Source organism: Pseudoliparis swirei, chromosome 20 (assembly GCF_029220125.1).
Source record: "Pseudoliparis swirei isolate HS2019 ecotype Mariana Trench chromosome 20, NWPU_hadal_v1, whole genome shotgun sequence".
Taxonomy (NCBI): domain Eukaryota; kingdom Metazoa; phylum Chordata; class Actinopteri; order Perciformes; family Liparidae; genus Pseudoliparis; species Pseudoliparis swirei.
Genome location: NC_079407.1, coordinates 21,146,001 through 21,164,282, shown reverse-complemented (window position 1 = coordinate 21,164,282; position 18,282 = coordinate 21,146,001). Strand labels below are relative to the sequence as shown.

The 18,282-nt window shown below is 42.5% G+C and overlaps 1 protein-coding gene across 2 annotated transcripts; it reads right to left on the bottom strand.

Annotated features, from left to right (window-relative positions):
- Positions 1–1,381: 1,381 nt before the first annotated feature.
- hif1al (hypoxia inducible factor 1 subunit alpha, like) lies at positions 1,382–16,710 on the bottom strand. Of its 2 annotated transcripts, none has more exons than XM_056440968.1 (15): positions 16,596–16,710; positions 12,255–12,448; positions 11,788–11,984; positions 10,662–10,746; positions 10,297–10,412; positions 8,607–8,785; positions 8,378–8,484; positions 6,532–6,679; positions 6,101–6,405; positions 5,596–5,774; positions 5,342–5,437; positions 4,739–4,887; positions 3,705–3,816; positions 3,273–3,396; positions 1,382–2,518 (listed from the first exon to the last, which is right to left on the bottom strand). In XM_056440968.1, the coding sequence occupies exons 1-15, from the start codon at positions 16,628–16,630 to the stop codon at positions 2,451–2,453; spliced, it is 2,094 nt and encodes a 697-aa protein (XP_056296943.1). In that variant the 5' UTR covers positions 16,631–16,710; the 3' UTR covers positions 1,382–2,450. The 2 variants fall into 2 exon arrangements, with proteins under 2 accessions (XP_056296943.1, XP_056296944.1); XM_056440969.1 differs by having other exon boundaries at positions 6,251–6,405.
- Positions 16,711–18,282: the final 1,572 nt, after the last annotated feature.

Sequence of the window (18,282 nt, the reverse complement as noted above, 5' to 3'; positions counted from 1 at the left end):
TTATGAACGTGTTTATGACAAACCATGCTATGACCTTTAAATGAAGTGTGTATGATAAACTATTTTAACAATGTCAGATTTCACTTATGATCTGACGATAGTCTGAATAGTGGTGCACCGTAGCATAAAACTCACTGATCGGTTTAGCACAACATTTAAAAAAGGAGAAATTATACCTGTCTGGGTACGCAGAGGCTGTGACGTCAGACATCAGCTTCTGTGAAGACTGCTGTGTTCCAACAAGCACCAGCAGAGTGAGCCATGGACCTCGACAACGCCTGGGGCTGCACAGGGAGCAGGCGTTGAGGAGTGAGGACAAGGACTACATTCCTAAAGCCCCCCCACCCACTCCAGGAACGGACCTCCGCCCCGGCAAACCAGCTGAACAAGTGTTACTGTTGCTCTGAAAGACGATGGACAGTCCCGGCCTCATCCCCCACAGCTCTCTATTTTGGAGAGGGAGGTCAACCGGTTGTTTAACAATGTTTATCATCTTCGGTCATCTTTTATCATATAATTTATGCACCTTAACACTAAAAATAAACATAACTAAAGTTTACTCTTTATGACTCATTTGGCTTGATTGTGTCTCATCTCTATTTATCTACATCACCCCATTACAAAATGCAAATAAAATTTAGGAGAAAATACATGTTATGGTAGACTAATGCAATTTAGATTTAGATTCTTTCAATGTTCCTAAAAATTGTTTGAACATGTATTTTCATTAAATGATTGAACTCTGATCTATGGAGTTGACCGGGAACATCACTGCACGTGAAGAAACGAACATAACAGGAGGGTTAAAAGTCAGAATCCTCGCAAAGCAGCCAGACAAGACTCTCATCCCCGCCTGAAGCCCTGTGCTGATCAGCTGTCTCCGGTGTTCACAGGCAGTCTCAAAAAATAATCACAGGACTTAATGTTTCTAGGCCAGTCACCCTGACATGAAGTCTTTTGGGCACCTTGTCCTGTCCGACCTCAAAACCCTCACGACCCACTCGGACCCCCTGCCGTTCGCCTACAGAGCAAACAGGTCCGTCACTGAAGCCATCAGATAAATGCAGTGGAGTAAAAAAGTATATATATATTTGCCTCAAAGATGTGGTAAAATAGACGTATACAGTTGAATAAAAAGGGAATTTTTTTTAAACTTTGAGCTACTTGTACAAGTAAAAATTAGTTCAACTTTTAGTAAAATCAGCAGTTTGATCGCCGGCGTATTATTTTATTCCGATCTTTTGTGTATAGTCTTTAACCTGTAAAGTAATTAGTTAGCAAAGCTCTCCAATGTATTAGTTTAGAAGGGATTCACAAAAAACTATGACACAACAAATGATAAAACAAGAAACAATAAATGGATACTTTGGATTGAATTAGGTAAATTGGTAGTTTGAGGTTTTATTTGTCGAAACTTACAGAAGTCTAAGGCCAAAATAAATCACAATATGACACACAATACGATATATTCATCAAGTGCTACAACTGTAAAGTACAAGTGTTTTCTCGTTAGAGTATGTTGAGGCACAAGTCATGAAATCAAACTCATGTTTGATGCTAGTGTTATAAATGCTTTTCTAATAAGTGCTTGAACAAACTCGCTACTTAAAAAAAAAACATCTACTGTTTTTATTACAATCTGTTTTTAAATCACATTATATTTCCCAATTTGTTTTAATTATAATAAAAAGGACAAACCATTTGTTTCGCTCACACTGTGTTTCTAGAAGGGAAACACTTTCATGCCGGCACCAAACATCTGATTGCCTCACGTTAGATCATAAAGGTAAACCCCACCCACCTGGCACCACAGGAAGATTAAAACAAACGCCACGGGGAATTTGGAGGCCATCGTGGGTTTTAGATAACACGTTAATAAGAATAACAGTAAAAATATGCCACTGAAATAAATGCTGCCACTGATGTACGGGTTTGAGTTGTTTTTTAGATGTAATTTAAAAGAACAACACAAAATGGCATTGACATAAAAAATTAAAAAAACGTTTATACTAGGCGGACATTGGCTCAAAGTTAAAGCAGATTATTGTGGGAGCTCATGCACATCATACCTAAATAATGACACATACTGACAGATTAAATGTGATAAAATTGAAATCCGTGATGAATTTCATTGAGCTGCACAGGGAAATATTTCCAGATTTGCCACAGGATTTCTTTTAGCACCACCTGATGGATTCTCACATTAAATCAGAGCTTAAGTGTTTTATGTAGAGGGAAAACGAGTGACCGGGCTGCGATGGGCACCTCCCACCTGCTGTACAACCCGTCATCAGTTCTCACTTGGACCGGTCCTGGTTCAGCAACTACTAGAGCATGGTGGTCACGCTGGACCTCACAGCGTGGTTACACAGCGGGCGTCGGTCTACATTTGCATCCCGCTGTTTGAGCGCAGAAGTCGGGGCGACTCTTGATTGAAAAAGAGGCTCCCGTCAAGTCATGGGCGTATGAGGCGGCGACAGGTCCAGTGGACGAGGTGCGAATATGTCCCCCATCAGAACTGTAAGCGAGAGCAACACAGACGCATGAGAAGAGTCTTTGTTTACCTGCAGAGGGGGGTTTAATACTCAAAATATTTTGGACGGTATGGGCCTTATAGAACTCATTTACACCCGATTTAAAAGTTACAATCTGGATTAGTTCCACACCTCATACTTGATGTGCGCCCAAGCGACCCTCTGAGGCCAAATCCCCCAATAGACTGAGATACTGTATAATTTATAATATAAGTCAAAAAATTACAAAAAAACATCATAGTCATAACATGTATACTATAGTGTGTCATGGTGGCTGTAGTGTGCCATACAAAAAGTAAAGTTCATTAAGTAACTAGCTGCTTATTACAGCCTTGCAGCAGTACGCCTCCACCAACCAGTCAACTTGAAGTTTACATCGTGCGTCCAAAATGTCATCGCTTCATTCTTTTTATACTGTTTTACAGTATGTGAAAAAAAGAAGAGTGTATTTGATAGATTTGGAGGACGCCAGGTCAGCGGCCAAAAAACTCGGATCAGTTTATCCAGAAACCCTCCCAGGCCTCTCCCCATCCTGAGATATCACGTTCACCAGAAGGACAACCCAAAAACATAATGAAAGTCATCATATAGTATGTCAAAATGTAGTATGTCAAAATGTCATTAAAAAAGTCAAGTAAGTCGTGTGCTGAAAAAAGGCATAAAAACGTCATTAAACAAAGAAAAAGTTGAATCCTTATGGTTTCTTTGAAACTGTGTGTGTGTGTGTGTTCATCTTACATCCAGTATCACAGAGTCCCTGTGTGCCTCCTAAAACAGGGTCTCTATCTGTGAGCAGCTGACTCCGCCCTGCAACACCCAGCTCCATGAACAAATCTGATTGGTCGGTTTCCTCCAGACAGCTCTGAAGAGAAAGAGTAAAGAAAGGTCAGGGGGAGCGAGGTCAGGGGGAGCGAGGTCAGGGGGAGCGAGGTCAGGGGGAGCGAGCCCAAAGGGAACGCTTTGTTTCACAAAACTATAAAATCTTGAACAAATTTAAATTATTTTAAGGGCAATTTCTTTTGAAAGATGTTAATTCTGATGATGAAAACTGACTCGAATGTTTAATTTCTCTCTGCTCTAAAAAAATGTAAATCTCAAATAAATTATGTTCTCTCCTTACACGTGAATGTTAAATATTTAAGAAATACTTTCTTTTTTGAAAACACTCACCAGAAGTCCGTGGTCAAGAAGAAGCTCCTCTTCTATTGAGGACGGATCTCGTTTCTGTCTCTTGTCGTGAATCAGCAGCTCGGCCAGCGTCTCCTCGTCCGGGTTATAAGCCCTAAAAGAGAAAATTCAGATTTATTTTTGCATTATAGTATTTTATCAAACTCAGTTTGGGAACAAGGACCACGTCCGCAACACAGTAAGTACTTGAGCACAAGGAACCAGTTCACTTCCTCTTTGTTTGTTTCCACATCCCTGCCCCCAACCCCGTTCCTGTCTTCCTCTCTCGGGATTAGAGGAACAATGGGGGACTCTGCACCACCAGAGCTTCTGAAGAGACGACCCCCACTCACAAGGCTCCACTCCCCCCGTTCCCACCAGCCACCCCTCATCGCACCCCTCCAACCTTCTTTCCACGGCCCCTTCTATCCTCCTCATTCCTTCTTCCATCCCTTACCCTTCATCCCTCACATTCCTACATCCCTTCCTCCCTCAACACATTTCCGCTTCCTAAATCTTGACGAAAAAAAGCATGTTATTTAAAAATCGCGCAAAACAAATCGATTCATTTTCTGAATCAATTAACGGAAACACTATTCGGTCACACTGAATTCCCAAGGACTTGTTCACGTCATAAAGTTTCATCGCACTTGTTATAACAAACAAAAAAAGGAGACATTTATGTTTTCGCATCACTCTGTTGTTCAAAAGACATTTGGTCACGACTTGTTTGGAGAAGTCTGATTATTGTTGCTTAAACACTAAAAAGGACACATGATGTGCAACATTGCTGAAACTGTTCTGAGAGAAGTGTGTCATCAGCTGCTTGTGTGTGCAGTTGTGTTAATTGTGTGTAGTGTTTGGATAAAAGGTGCCCCTGTTTTTAAAATCGTGCTCGAAGCAATTGAAAAAATTAGAAAGATTTTAAAAAGCAAATTGTCCCATTAAGAGAAAGCGTATTCCTCTCTTAAGTGACTTCCTCCCACGACTGACAAATCCCTGAAGGCGCGTCTACGTGGGGAAGTAGCCTCTCATACCGCTTCCTGCTCACTGCAGATGCCACAGCTGACGGCTCGGAGGAAGAAGTTTTGTCGTCTTCCTCGGGCAGACTGCTGAGGATGGTCAGCTGGAAGTCGTCGTCCATGGAGATGTAAGGAGCCAGCATGTCCAGGTCCATCACCTCTATCTACAAAGAAATGGCGGACAGACATGAAGTTAAAATCAGAGAGGAAAACATATTATTTTAATGTTGCAGAATTCTTTTTAATACATTTGCCATTTTAAGGCCAAAGCATCAATGTTTTTTACACTGGTTTTTAGTCTCTACAGACGTCAGATCTTCACACGGTCGGATGGATTGTTGATGGATTAAAGTCATCGTTATAAATATCTTACATCGTCTGCACTTTGGAATTACGCGCCAGATGTTTGACGCACTTGGTCGTGACAGATTTCCACAAAATATCTGGCATATGCCGGTAACAATATGATCCCACTGTTATGAAGTGAACAGTGTGTTTGGGCTGCAAGAGGTATGCGCATCATCGGATAATATAACATGTTATTGAGAAAATATGCCCCTCTGCTGTGTGTGCTGACACAAACATGGCGTTCTGAGAGAAGACGTGTGCTGCTGTTACCTTCAGTGCTTCCTCTTTCTTCTCACCATCCTCGGGCCAAACAGCGAAGAACCTCTCCACCTGCCTTGGGTCCGTCACCTCCTCCTCACAGGGTCTCTGAGGGAGAGAGAGTATATCTGCATCAGCAAACTATGACACCTATGTAGTTAATATGTAATGTGTGGAGCCTATTCTGGGAACTGCTTTGTTTTTGTTCATGCCAATAAACCAGGCTTTCAAAGTGTCAAATAATAAGGCGTCAGGCTTGTATTTACCAACTCATCATCAGGTGGGGAGGCCGGTGATGATGATGATGATGATAATGATAAAGGTGGAGTGATGAGGCTGAAGATGGGTGAGAGGAGCTGTCGCAGCTGCGGACTGCACAACTCCTGAGGGTGGTCCGGCAGCGAGCTCGGACTCGGCAGATGGGCGAACGACAGCTCAACAAAATCTGATGGAGACGACAACAAAAACACAGAGAGACTCTTAAATTAAAATAACAATAAATACGTTTTTAATCCAAGACACATTACTTGGACACTTCTCAATGGAATTTGGCTGCATTCAAATAAAAAACTGGCACCGTCCTGCGAGTTTGAGAGGAAGGTGTTAATGCAGTCATGCACTCCAAAGCACAAATAGACACAAGTCACTTATCTCAGTGTACATTTTACAAGATACTCTAGCTAGTTCCCTTTTTGGGCAGAAGATTAGTCATATAAGATGTATATATATGTTTATATACATATAAATCTAAATATCTTCGGTGGGTCTCACCTTCCGTCAACGGGAAGATGGTACTTCCGGCCTCGGGAGCCAACTGAAAAAGCTCCTCCGGCAACTCCTTCAGTTTGAAAAAGAGCTCCGTCGCACTGCTGGGATTCAAACCTGCGTCCTCAGTCGGACTGGAGCCAACGAGGCGCTCACCGTCCGGGTCGGAGTTGCTGATGTTGGAGTTGCTGATGTCGGAAGTCTCACAATCCTTCGTCGCGAGCTGCGGCGCCTGGGGCTCGGCTGCTTCAGGCAGCTGTTCACAGCGGGTCTGCTCCACGGAGAAGACGAGGTCCGGCTCCTCCACGCCACTGCAGGAGAGGAGGATGATGGTGAGGAAGAAGCGCGCTGCCTCTGTTCGGTAACACCACATCCCTCCCCACGTCTGCACCCACAACTGACTCCATGTGACGTGAGCATAATCATTTTAAAATCACCTGAGAATATAGTTGAGGCAGACGACGGCCTCCGGCTGTGAAGTCCTGCTGCTGTAGAGGACGGTCGCCTGAGTCTCCGCCCACACAAAGCCGCCGCTGTTCGCCAGGAAACGGTAGTGTCTGGTGCTCACCTGACCTTTGGACAGCACTACAACCAAGAAATAAGAGGTCGGTAATGAACAACAGAGAACATTCATGAAGGACCAGAAGATCGTAGCGTTGACAAAAACCTGCCTCTCTGTGCCCTGACTCATATATGTGTGTGTGTATATATATATATACACACACACATATACATATATATATACAAATATAATTATTATAAACTTTAAAAACTACCCAGACGGTTTTAATTATATATATATATTAGGGCTGTCAGCGTTAATCTATGCGCTTAATTTGGCCGCGTTAACGCACTAAAATATTTTAACGCAATTAACGCAACTTTGTTTACTTCCGGTGTGCCTTGAAGTTTTTACACTCCTCTGAGTGTCAAACAGCGGCAGTGCGGTTTAACACCGTTTCCGTTTTTAAAACAATTATTTCTCCGCAAAAATAAGGAGCAGAAATCAGTTTAAACTCGTGGATGAATCAGTCGGGTTTCCTCCTGCTCCTCCTTCCTCCCATCTCCCCCTCCGATCCGCAGAGGAACGGAGGGGCGACGTGTCGGGTGACGCGGCGCGGAAATAACTCGTCACACGAAACCTTCAACGTGATTTGTCAATCCGTTTGTCTGTCAACATTTTGCGAAAAAAACAACCAATGAACACTCAGTAAATCACAAAGGACCTCCCACCTCACAGGTGAGGCTCATTAGCAGCCTGTCAGTCAGAGAACCAGAGAACACGGCGCGAGGACAATGTGCCTCATTGAATAGAGCTGAGATTGTTCTGGAATGTTTGATGTATAACACGTGGGGGTGTGTCATATGAAAACGCCTTTAAAAGGTGAATTTAATTTTTTGTGTAAAATGGAGACATGCCCCCAGCCTCCAGAGGGTGAACAGGACATATTTTAATGTCAGTCAGTTATCAAGGCCACTGGTTCTGCTGTTGTCCAATGTTAAAGATGACAGGACCAATGGGGTCTCAATATACTTCTTTTTTTTACTAATCTGGATGTTTCACTGAAGAAACAATTTATCATCCACGATATTAAATACCTCGCTGGCACTTTATAGGTAGGAGCCTCTTTGAAAACACAGCTCTGTGTGAAGTTTTGTCTTTAAAAAGAAGAAAAAACAACTTTTAATTGCGATTAATCGCGATTAATGAATTTCAAAATGTGCGATTAATTAGTTAATTTTTTTATATCGATTGACAGCCCTAATATATATATATACAGTGTTTCCCCCACCATTCTATCAGGGTGGCGGCCGCCCCCCTGAAATCTCCGCCCGCCACCCTGTAATTTTCTCTATCGCGCTAAATTACAGCAGATGTAATTTAAGGTTCCTTTTCTTAAAGAGCACGTCTTTGTTCTTTTATAAAACAAACTAAACAGCCGTCTGTTATTGATCGTATCTACACAACAGCATGTCATTTTTGTCTCTACGTGTCGCGTTAACACTTCTCGGCTCTCCGTCTCGCGCGCCGCAGCGCTCTGATGCCGGCGTGTCTGCGCGCATCGGGGCGGAGCAAAAAAAGTCACTTGCACCCCCCCCCCCGTCACATATATATATATATAGATATATCTATATATATCTATATATAGATAGTATAGGTAGTTTTTAAAGGCTTGTATATTCGAGAAAAGTTCAAATGAGTGAAACAATACAGCTTTGTTTATAATCCCTGTTAGTATTGGCTGTAGTTGTATTTAAATGTAGAGAGAGAGAGTAACTCACGTGTGTGCATGCTCTTTTTGACGTGATCAGAGTCAAGGGCGTGATGAAACTCGTAAGCTGAGCGGCCAATCAGATCTTCAGGTTTGTATCCCACCAACTCTGTCACCCTGGAAACAGGAAGATAAAAAAACGAAAGAATTAAAATCCAATATAAAAGGTTCAACTATTTATATTCCTCCCTCTGTCATCTGATATCTATATAGTATATATATTATAATTTTATTCCTACCTGCCCTCGCAGTGTGTGAAGTGCAGGTCCATGTTGTGGCGGGTGAGGAAGGTGTGCGTGTCCAGAGGGAACTCCACGCTGGACGGGTGAGGGATGGGCTCACACAGCAGAGTCATTGCTCCGCCCATAGGAGGAGAGGCGGAGCCCACCTGACGGATGTGACCCGTGCAGTGGAGAACCTGAAGAATATACAATGATATCTTGTGTGATTTCTTGTGAGATAGTGGAAGGAAAAAAACTGCACACACTACGATATTTTCCCTAAGCGTCTGCTGATCGCTCTGTTCTGAGGGTTCAAGTTACATTGCCCGTATTTGCATACTAGACAGTAAATGGCTTTTTCAAATGTGTGACATATCAAATCCATCTTGGGTACGCTTGAATCTCAGATTTTATGTAGAGAAACGTGACAACGCCTCTAGGTGTCACAGGTTTGTCACGGGGTGAGGCTCAGGTGCAGAGAAACAGGAACGAACTCAATGTGAACTAGAATGGGCACTCGGTAGAGCGCATACCTTCGCATATCACAAGATTGGGCATTGAATTATGAACATTTTGGCATTAGTTGCATGCCAATTGGATATAAATTGACCGCGCTATGGTAAAAAGAAGATGTTGACCTTTTCATGACCTTGACCTTTGACCCGATCGATCCCATAATCTAATCAAATGGTCCCCGGATAATAACCAATCATCCCACCAAATTTCATGCGATTCGGTTTAATACTTTTTTACTTATGCGAATAACACGCATACAAATAAATAAATAAAAACACGTGATCAAAACATTACCTTCCGCATTTTCAATGCGAAGGTAATAACAAAAAACGCTCTTTACTGAGGTAAAAGGTTCCAATAAGCAACAAAGTCCAAAAAGGGGCAGGCAGAGAATCGGAGGTCAGAACAGGCAGGTCAGGAATACACAGGGCACAAGGAAGACTGAACTAAAGACAACAATCCAGCAGGAGACAAGGGAAAGACTAGCACAATATATAGGGGGAGAAACAGGTGTACGGCATGAGACACTAACGAGACAAGAGTGGCTGAGGGCAGGTGCAGGGAATGAAACAATCAAGGAGACAGAGGAGACAGAAGACACAGAACAGGGTGTTACACTAGGGTGACAAATTAAATATAGTCGAGGTCAAACATTTAAGGGGATGTAAACACATTCATGAGTGGACCTTTCATTTTAGGGGGAGTTGGGCCGAGTGTTGTTTTGACTGTTGGATCCCATTTAGGCACCGATCCAAGCATAACGCTTTTATTTATACAGTAACTTAACTTGAAACTAAAATACGGCCACATAACATAATCATAATCTGATCAAAGTATCTCTGATCACTGGACACCGGGGCCATTCAATTCAATGCAGAGACCGAAATATAAATATCCACGCTGTGTGGCTCTGCGAAGCATGCCGTCACTCTCTTATCTATGTTCTATTGTTTTAGAAGAACATTGACTAGGAAGTCTTTAAGCTAAATCATCGGAGTCAAACTTCAGCCTTCAGGCTGGAGCATTTGGAACCAATCGGATGCTTCCAGAACTTTTTCCATTACAATTAAAAGAAAAAAATCTTCTGTTACATCAGGCATGAATAAGCACCAACTGTAAATCTGCTGTTGTGTTTGTGTGTGCGTGTGTGTGTGTGTGTGTGTGTGTGTGTGTGTGTGGACAGTAGTCACACCTTCCAGGTAGCAGACTTGATGTTGACGGTGCGCCCCCTGCTGGTCAGAGTGCTCTTCATCCGCAGGAAGAAGTTCCTCTCGCTCGGCTGCTCTGCCAGCGGCTTCTTGCGTGAACCTGAAAGCAGCACGACGACAAAGCTAAGGCGGCTATTGCTCACAGAAGGTTATCAACTTCAATGTTTATCAGTAAAAAATAAGAAAAAAGTCTGAACTGTGGAGGAAATGTTCTTGGACAAAGATGTGGATGTGTGTGTGTGTGTGTGTGTTTTAAAGGTCCAGCTTTATGTTTTGGTTCCCGGGAGGGAATCTTGACCGCCCACTGTTTTGAAGGATTTTGGTTGTTTATAATAAATGGTGGTCTGACCTGGGCGTGGAATCAACAGGTCTCTGAGCTCCTCCTGATCACAGGGGTGAACAAAGTCATAGATACTCTGACCCAGCAGCTCCAGCTGTAAACAACAAACAACAACAACTGACACTGTCAACCAGTTGGAGGTTGGAAAGCCAGTTGAAACACTAATCCCAGCCCTGCGACATATGTTATGCATGGATTCCTTTTGTCCTGCATCTGGTATGACTGTTGGATTGGTTCTCATTTGTGCTCATTTGTCTTGAATCAAATATACAAGAGTTAGAGATCACTGGCAGTCGCTGTCAAACTCTGCTGAGGGAGCTGAATGCAGTCAGTGTTGGGTTAAACCATTACAGAGCTCCAGCGCACGTTTCAAGCTGCATTCCTGGAGGCACTTATCATCCCCCAGTTGTGTCTCAATGGAAAACCTGATCGCAAACAGAGCTGAGAATAGACTCGAGGCTTCTCCCGCCGCTCAAGTTACTCAGAGGAAGTCACGAGGCCACTTGTTTTTACTAGTGGTTAGTTATTCTGGTGGATGAAGGAGATGATAACGGTCTTTACGGAGACGAGACACAGAGATAAGCCCCGCCCCTCGCGGAGCGTCTCGACGCTCATGGCTTGAACACGGTGAATGGTCGAGCGAGTAGTTTCGCTTTTGCTGTGAACGCACCGTAATACTATGACTGTACTTCTGGATTTTAATTATATTTATAATATATTTATACAATGTTATTGTCCCCACTTGCACTGATCTCAAATTGTTAAATTTCCAAATTGTGTTGTTTCTTTTCTGTTGATTTCACTTAATCCGTCTTATGTTTAGCTCGTCGGTCATCTGTGAAGCACTTTGAACTGCAGGTGTTAGATATTAATTAATATGTTAGATATTAAATTGAATCTTATTTAATATCTAACATATCAAATAAGAGCAAAATCTAGAAAACACTTTCGTCAATACAGACATTATTTATGTTTTATTTTAAAATAAGTGCTTACATTTCTTTGCGTTTAATTCAGCGAGGAACGCACTGATCAAACTTCTTCATTTGCGGTAGCGGTTACCTGCTCTGGGTAACGGTCGAGTAGTTGAATTGTTTTTGTGAAATTAATGGAATTCAAAACCAGATCGCTGTACCTGTGGGATGCCGATGTGGATGCTGACGTTTTCCGTCAGGTAGATCATGTCTCCCTCCTCGGTCATCACCATGATGAAGCCGGCCAGCGCTTGAGGGTAGAAAGAATCCATTGGATCTTCTTCTTCCTCTTCATCCTCTTCCTCGTCCAACTCCAGCTTCTCCACCTTCTCCTCTGACTTCTCTCTCTGATTCTCGCCTGCAGTAAAAAATAAAACACACCAGGTTATTATTACAAACAAAACAGCTTTGGTTCAAACTTACATTGCCAAAATAACTCTAGCTCTGCATCAACATTGTTGTCATGATTTGGACCTCTGAAATAAACTCACTTTAAAGTATATAAATTGCATTAACAGTCAAAATAAATGTCTTCCTGTCAGGAGATTTTCAGGTATGACCACTGTTTTTATGTTTGTAAATCCGAGTTCTGTCGGGACGTACGGCCATCTGAAGAGGTGCGTCTTACCAGGTTGAAGGATTAGGTGGTGCATCCGCAGGAAGCTGAGGGCGACTCTCATGATGGCGGACTTGTCCAGGTGGGTGCAGACTCGACGGGGGAGCGGCAGCGTGCTGGCCAGGTCATAGAACACCTCTGTCTCCTGGCTCCGCCTACATCGGGCCGCATCACGAGAACGCAGCTTCCTCTGCTCCGAACTGCCGCTACGGGAGTAAGAAGGAGAGACGAGATTAAACAGGGAGGAGGGGGGCATCAGCAGGGCGACGCACCAGACAGGAGGCATCAAGAAAGAGGCCAGACCATTGAGGTCGGCCTTTGAGGCAGGAGGCACAGAGAAGGAGGCAGGGCCATAGGGAAGGAGGCCAGGTCTAGGCCTGAGGCTGGATGCAGGAAGCAGGGGCAAGGAGTCAGGACCAGCGTCAGACACATCCAGGTTAAATGAGACGTGAAGTCACATAGGGACTCAGAAGCCTCGATGAGCACCAACGTTAGTCACAGAGTTCCACAAGGTTCTGTGCTTGGACCAATTTTATTTACCTTATATATGCTTCCTTTGGGCAATATTATCAGGAAACACTCCATAAACTTTCATTGTTAGATACTTAATTATATCTAACGATCAAACCAGAGGAGACCAACCAACTCAGGAAACTTCAAGCATGTCTTAAAGACATAAAAATAAGGATGACCTGCAACTTCGTGATGTTAAACTCTGACAAAATGGAAGTTATTTTACTCTGGCCTGAACACGTCAGAGATCTATTATCTGGTGATGTGGTTTCTGTAGACGGCATTGCCCTGGCATCCAACACCACTGTAAAGAATCTCGCCGTTATCTTTGATCGTGACTTTGTCCTTTAACTCCCACGTAAAACAAATCTCAAGGACTGCATTTTTTCATCTACGTAATATTTTAAAAAATCAGCCACTTCTTGTCTCAAAAAGAAGCAGAAAAACTGGTTCACGCGTTGGGTAACCGGTCTAACCTACTTATAACAGGTGCTGGGAAGAGGCCTTATTGGCCTCAGCTGCAGGGTATCGGGTGACGGTCGAAAGGAGGCACAAGAAATAATAAACAACATTACAAAATGTACCCTGAGTGCTCATCCTTCGGTGCTGGGGGGGAGGAACCCATAGGTGACAGCTAGGAGTGTGTTACAATCATTCAATAATGTAAAGAAATGGTCCTGCTGTAGTGCCGGTCTCAGTTTATCTCTACATCACAATTCATCTCGAGACATTAAAGAGCTCTGCGTCTTCCATGAGACATCACGAGAAAGAGTTCAGCTCTCAGGACATTCCTGGATTTTTGTTTGTTTTTCAGAGTGGGAACAGAGCTGAAGAGGAAAAACACAGGGAAACATGTCCTCAACTGTGCAGAATGTTGTTCATTTCAGCCACTCGGAGACGGTCCAGATCCTCCTCCCTTCCCCAAACTAACATGAGACGTGTAGGGCACAGGACAGGAGGGCTCTACAGCGGGAGATAAAAGCACCCAGAACATCATTGGTACCATATGCTGAGCATCAGGGATGTTGGTGACCACAGGTGCCTGCTTAGAGCCCCAAAGAACACGAAAGACAGAACCCACCACAGCCGTCTGGAGACACACACAAGTATCAAATGCCGAACCAGCACCAGGGTGACTCTGTGAACTGTAGCGTAGGAGGCGCCACACACCGTTTATATTTAAAAAGGGGCACGTGTTCAGTCGGATGTCCAACATGCCACGTGGTATGTGTATGTGAGTGTTTGCTTACGGCTGCTGAGGGGTTACACATTTGAACGGTCCATGTTATTCCAAGTTGATTTTTAAGAGAGTCACGTAATGATTAACAGAAAGAGGGAAAAACACTTCTTGACTCTCTTTCCGTAAATTACTGGATAACTTTCCATCTCCTGGGTCACACGTAGACGTATCTTTGTTTCAGGGCGCCATAAGCCTGAAAAGGTTTGGAACCATTGCTCTGCCATCGAAAGGTAACACGTACCGTATTTGGCTTTGGACGGGGAAAAGTCCATCGGTTCAAGATGGAGTGCCTGACCCTGATGTTTGTGATATTGCAACGTGTATTTGACTTCTAGGTTTTTTCAATTTGTTATCACCGATTCATTTCGATTCAGTGAAATGAAACCATAATGTTACATTTGAGTTGTTTTTTTAAATTAGTGAATGATTTTTATAATTGGAGAAAACAATATTGAATTGCATTTTGGTTTGTAAGTTGTCTACTGGTCAAACCACTCCTACTAGAGCTATACTACTACTACTACTACTACTACTACTACTAGTTACAATACTATGTTTATCTTGGAAACTGTATGGAGCATAGAGCTGACACTATACAGCAGGTCAATTAAAAAATGCATCAATTATTTTATTACCAATGTCTGTCGCCTGTCAAATGTGAAAACGTGTTGTTTTTCTCAGGCATTCATGAAAAATGTATCAGACACAACAAGTGATCTGATGATGTCCCCTTGCACCCATTTTCTCTCATTTTCCAAACCAAACGTTCTGGCCACATTAGTCGTTACTAGGTTACAAATAACAAGCACGCAAAAAAAATCACACATTCATCTCAGATGGCTGCACAGCAGACCACAAATACAACTGCTAATAATACCACCGCTGCTCCTGTTCAAAGTACTACTACCACTGTAAATAATACTACTGCTAATAAAAACGCATGAAACACAAACCATAGCTCTCTCCAACACAACATCAACAAGAGAGCCAGGTGGGAGGAGCCTTAGAGAACACAGTGTATCTCCTCAGGCTGGCCACCATTTGTTATTGCTCAATGTGTGTGTGTGTGTGTGTGTGTGTGTGTGTGTGTTGAGACCAAACCGTGGCTACTGAAGTTAAAGTGTGGGAGAGTGGAAACATAAATGCAGAGTAAAAGACACAATGTCAGATTTAGACCTAATAAAAGATTCACATTTGAGAAGATGGAACCCGCAAATATATTTATGTGGACTGGCTAAATGATTAATTCACTCACGGTTTCCCCTATCATGTCATATCAGAGAGAATTATGATCTGTGAACAATGTTTTTCAAAAATAAATATTGTAATCTTGAGTTTTCCTGATGTATTGAAAACACATCCAACGGCCCGGTACGTTTGAGAACCCGTTTGTTCAGCTGATCATCGGCTGTGTCGTGGCCTGCAGAGTGGGGGTTTTCTAGGGCTATTTCCATCTTCAGTGTTTGCAGTAAACTCTACCGGTTGTATTTTCAAATTGGCTCTGAGCCTAAATTGTAAATCCAAATATGGACATCCATGCTGGACATCTACACAAGCAGTCACACGGCATCGAACGGAAACAGTCAAACATTTTTAGGCAGATTAAATAAAATAAAAGAGTAGCTGACTTATATACAGACTCGGGCATCATGCACTCTCTCCCTGTGAAACTAAATAAGATCTGCACCAAATGTGTGGATGAAATCTGCTGTTGAACCGCTTGTTGAAAGGCAGATTCACAAAGAGCCGTGTCAGAAGAAACATGCATTTGTACATGCCGAGTTACTAGGTGTTAGAATATAAATGAATTACCCCTTTAAAATTCTGAATTTATCACATTGTTTGCTTTCACTGTTTAATCAAAATAAGTCTTAATATAATTAATATAAATATTTTTCTTTTTTTATGGAGCGTAAGGTTTCCTTTTTTAATTAATTAAACGCCATTTATGGAAGAAGTATTCAAACACGAAGCCACTAGACACCAGTCTGCACTTGAACTCATTCCAGCTGCCTAAATGTGTGTGGTGGACGTAATAAAGAGTGCATAGCAGGAACCAAGGCTGCTGTGTAACAACACTATACACCAACGAATAGAATGGAAATAATGATGATGAAGAAGCACAAATAAACCACAACCCCTCCTGCAATATGTGTAATTACAATACGATCCCCAGCAGTAGAAGTAGTCAGATATTGTACTTAAATTGGAATTATAAATACTCTGTTAAAAAAGAAAAGTCCTACATTAAAATTGTTTACCATTAAATATATAATTCATGTACCCAAAGTACTCATTATGCAGCATGACCCATTTTATAATAATCCATTTAATATTATCGCATTATAAATATGAACACATTGATGATCTGCGACGGGAAACCGCGATGAATAAAACAACTACAACACTCAATCTGAGTCGTTTACTGTCACATGAACGCGCAGCTCGGGTCACGATCACCGCGGTTGCTGCTGCTAGGAGGGGGAGGGTTACTGGGTTAGTGGGTCACGGAAAGTTGCAGTGAAAAGCTAACACACGACACAAAAGACATCCCCGAAATACAAAGACACGGAAGATGCATTTCAGTGAGTGGGTCCTACCGTTTGACCACGACGGCCTCATCCTTCTCCTCCATGATGCCTCTGAACGCTGGCCCGCCGAGACTCTATTTATTGTTATTTCTGTTTATCCCGGGAGGACTACAGCTTAGATATAGCGAACCCTCTGCAGCGTCAAGCTCACACCTGTAAGGACACGCCGCTTCCGGTCATGGTCAAAACAATAAAAGTCTACTCGATAGCGCCAAGATTGTCCTTATCAGCTTGATTGGCCATGTGTGTGTACACATACACGGAATCTGACTCATGCCACCCCATGTCTGACTGCTGCTGAATACAGATTGAATAGTTTAAAAAATATCTATTTATATATATGTTTATATGTTTAATTAAAAAAAATACTAATTTGCACTTTATTATCTGTACTCACTCTAATGAAAGCTGACTTTGACTTTGATGTTACACATTACTCTCGTCGTATATGTACCTATGATATACACATAAACAAGACATTTGTTTATGTGCCAGGGAAAGTTCCCCTGGAAAATTTCCCTGGCCTTTTGTCAGTGGCTATATCAAGTGCTCTATTCTGGAAGGGAACACTATAGGACACTATATCAAGTGTTCTCTTCTGGAAGGGAACACTAGAGGACACTATATCAAGTGCTCTCTTCTGGAAGGGAACACTCGAGGACACTATATCAAGTGCTCTCTTCTGGAAGGGAACACTATAGGACACTATATCAAGTGTACTCCTCTGGAAGGGAACACTATAGGACACGATATCAAGTGTTCTCTTCTGGAAGGGAACACTAGTGGACACTATATCAAGTGTACTCTTCTGGAAGGGAACACTATAGGACACTATATCAAGTGTACTCTTCTGGAAGGGAACACTATAGGACACTATATCAAGTGTACTCTTCTGGAAGGGAACACTATAGATCAGGATACTATATCAAGTGTTCTCTTCTGGAAGGGAACACTATAGGACACTATATCATGTGTTCTCTTCTGGAAGGGAACACTATAGTACAGGATACTATATCAAGTGTTCTATTCTGGAAGGGAACACTATAGGACACTATATCATGTGTTCTCTTCTGGAAGGGAACACTATAGGACACTATATCATGTGTTCTCTTCTGGAAGGGAACACTATAGGACACTATATATCGTGATTTTACATGTTTACACACTGAAATTGTGGAAGAATTGTGCTGAATGTATTATGGTTCAGTCTTCAGGAGTAAATATACAGAATGTGTTTTTTTCCTTGACAGAGCTTTTACTTTTTTTTCCAGGCATTCTGGTTTCCGGTGTTCATGCCTGTCTGCGGCTTGACACATGCACGAACCCGAGCGGACGTTTGGATGTATACGCCCTGTGTCGGAGCCACGTCGCCATGTTGTTGTTTTTTTGCCGAAAAAATGTCGTTTTTTTTAGAAAAAAAGTGGTATGGGGTGGAAGGTGGGGAGAATATAGTGCATTTTCTACCTGTGAGGCGAGACTACTGACTACTTGGATCCTGCTAAGTATCTTCTTTAAACTAGTTTTATCTGCTAAAGTTACTGTTGTATTTGTCGTTTAAGGCTGCTAGATTGTTAGTTTGTCCTGTTTTAAGGAGTTGTTTTGGTAGAGAGGTGAATCCTGTGTTCCGACACCTGAATCTTCACTGATTGGACGAGCGATCATCACCTGGTTTCTATTGAGTGTCATTTGAATACCA

Excerpts from the sequence above, each read along its gene's own strand:
- hif1al (XM_056440968.1), bottom strand. The coding sequence starts at position 16,630 with ATGGAGGAGAAGGATGAGGCCGTCGTGGTCAAACG. Across the intron at positions 4,888-5,341 it reads AGAAAGAGGAAGCACTGAAG|ATAGAGGTGATGGACCTGGA; the intron begins GTAACAGCAGCA and ends ATTTCTTTGTAG. Across the intron at positions 2,519-3,272 it reads GGGACTCTGTGATACTGGAT|TTCTGATGGGGGACATATTC; the intron begins GTAAGATGAACA and ends TCTCGCTTACAG.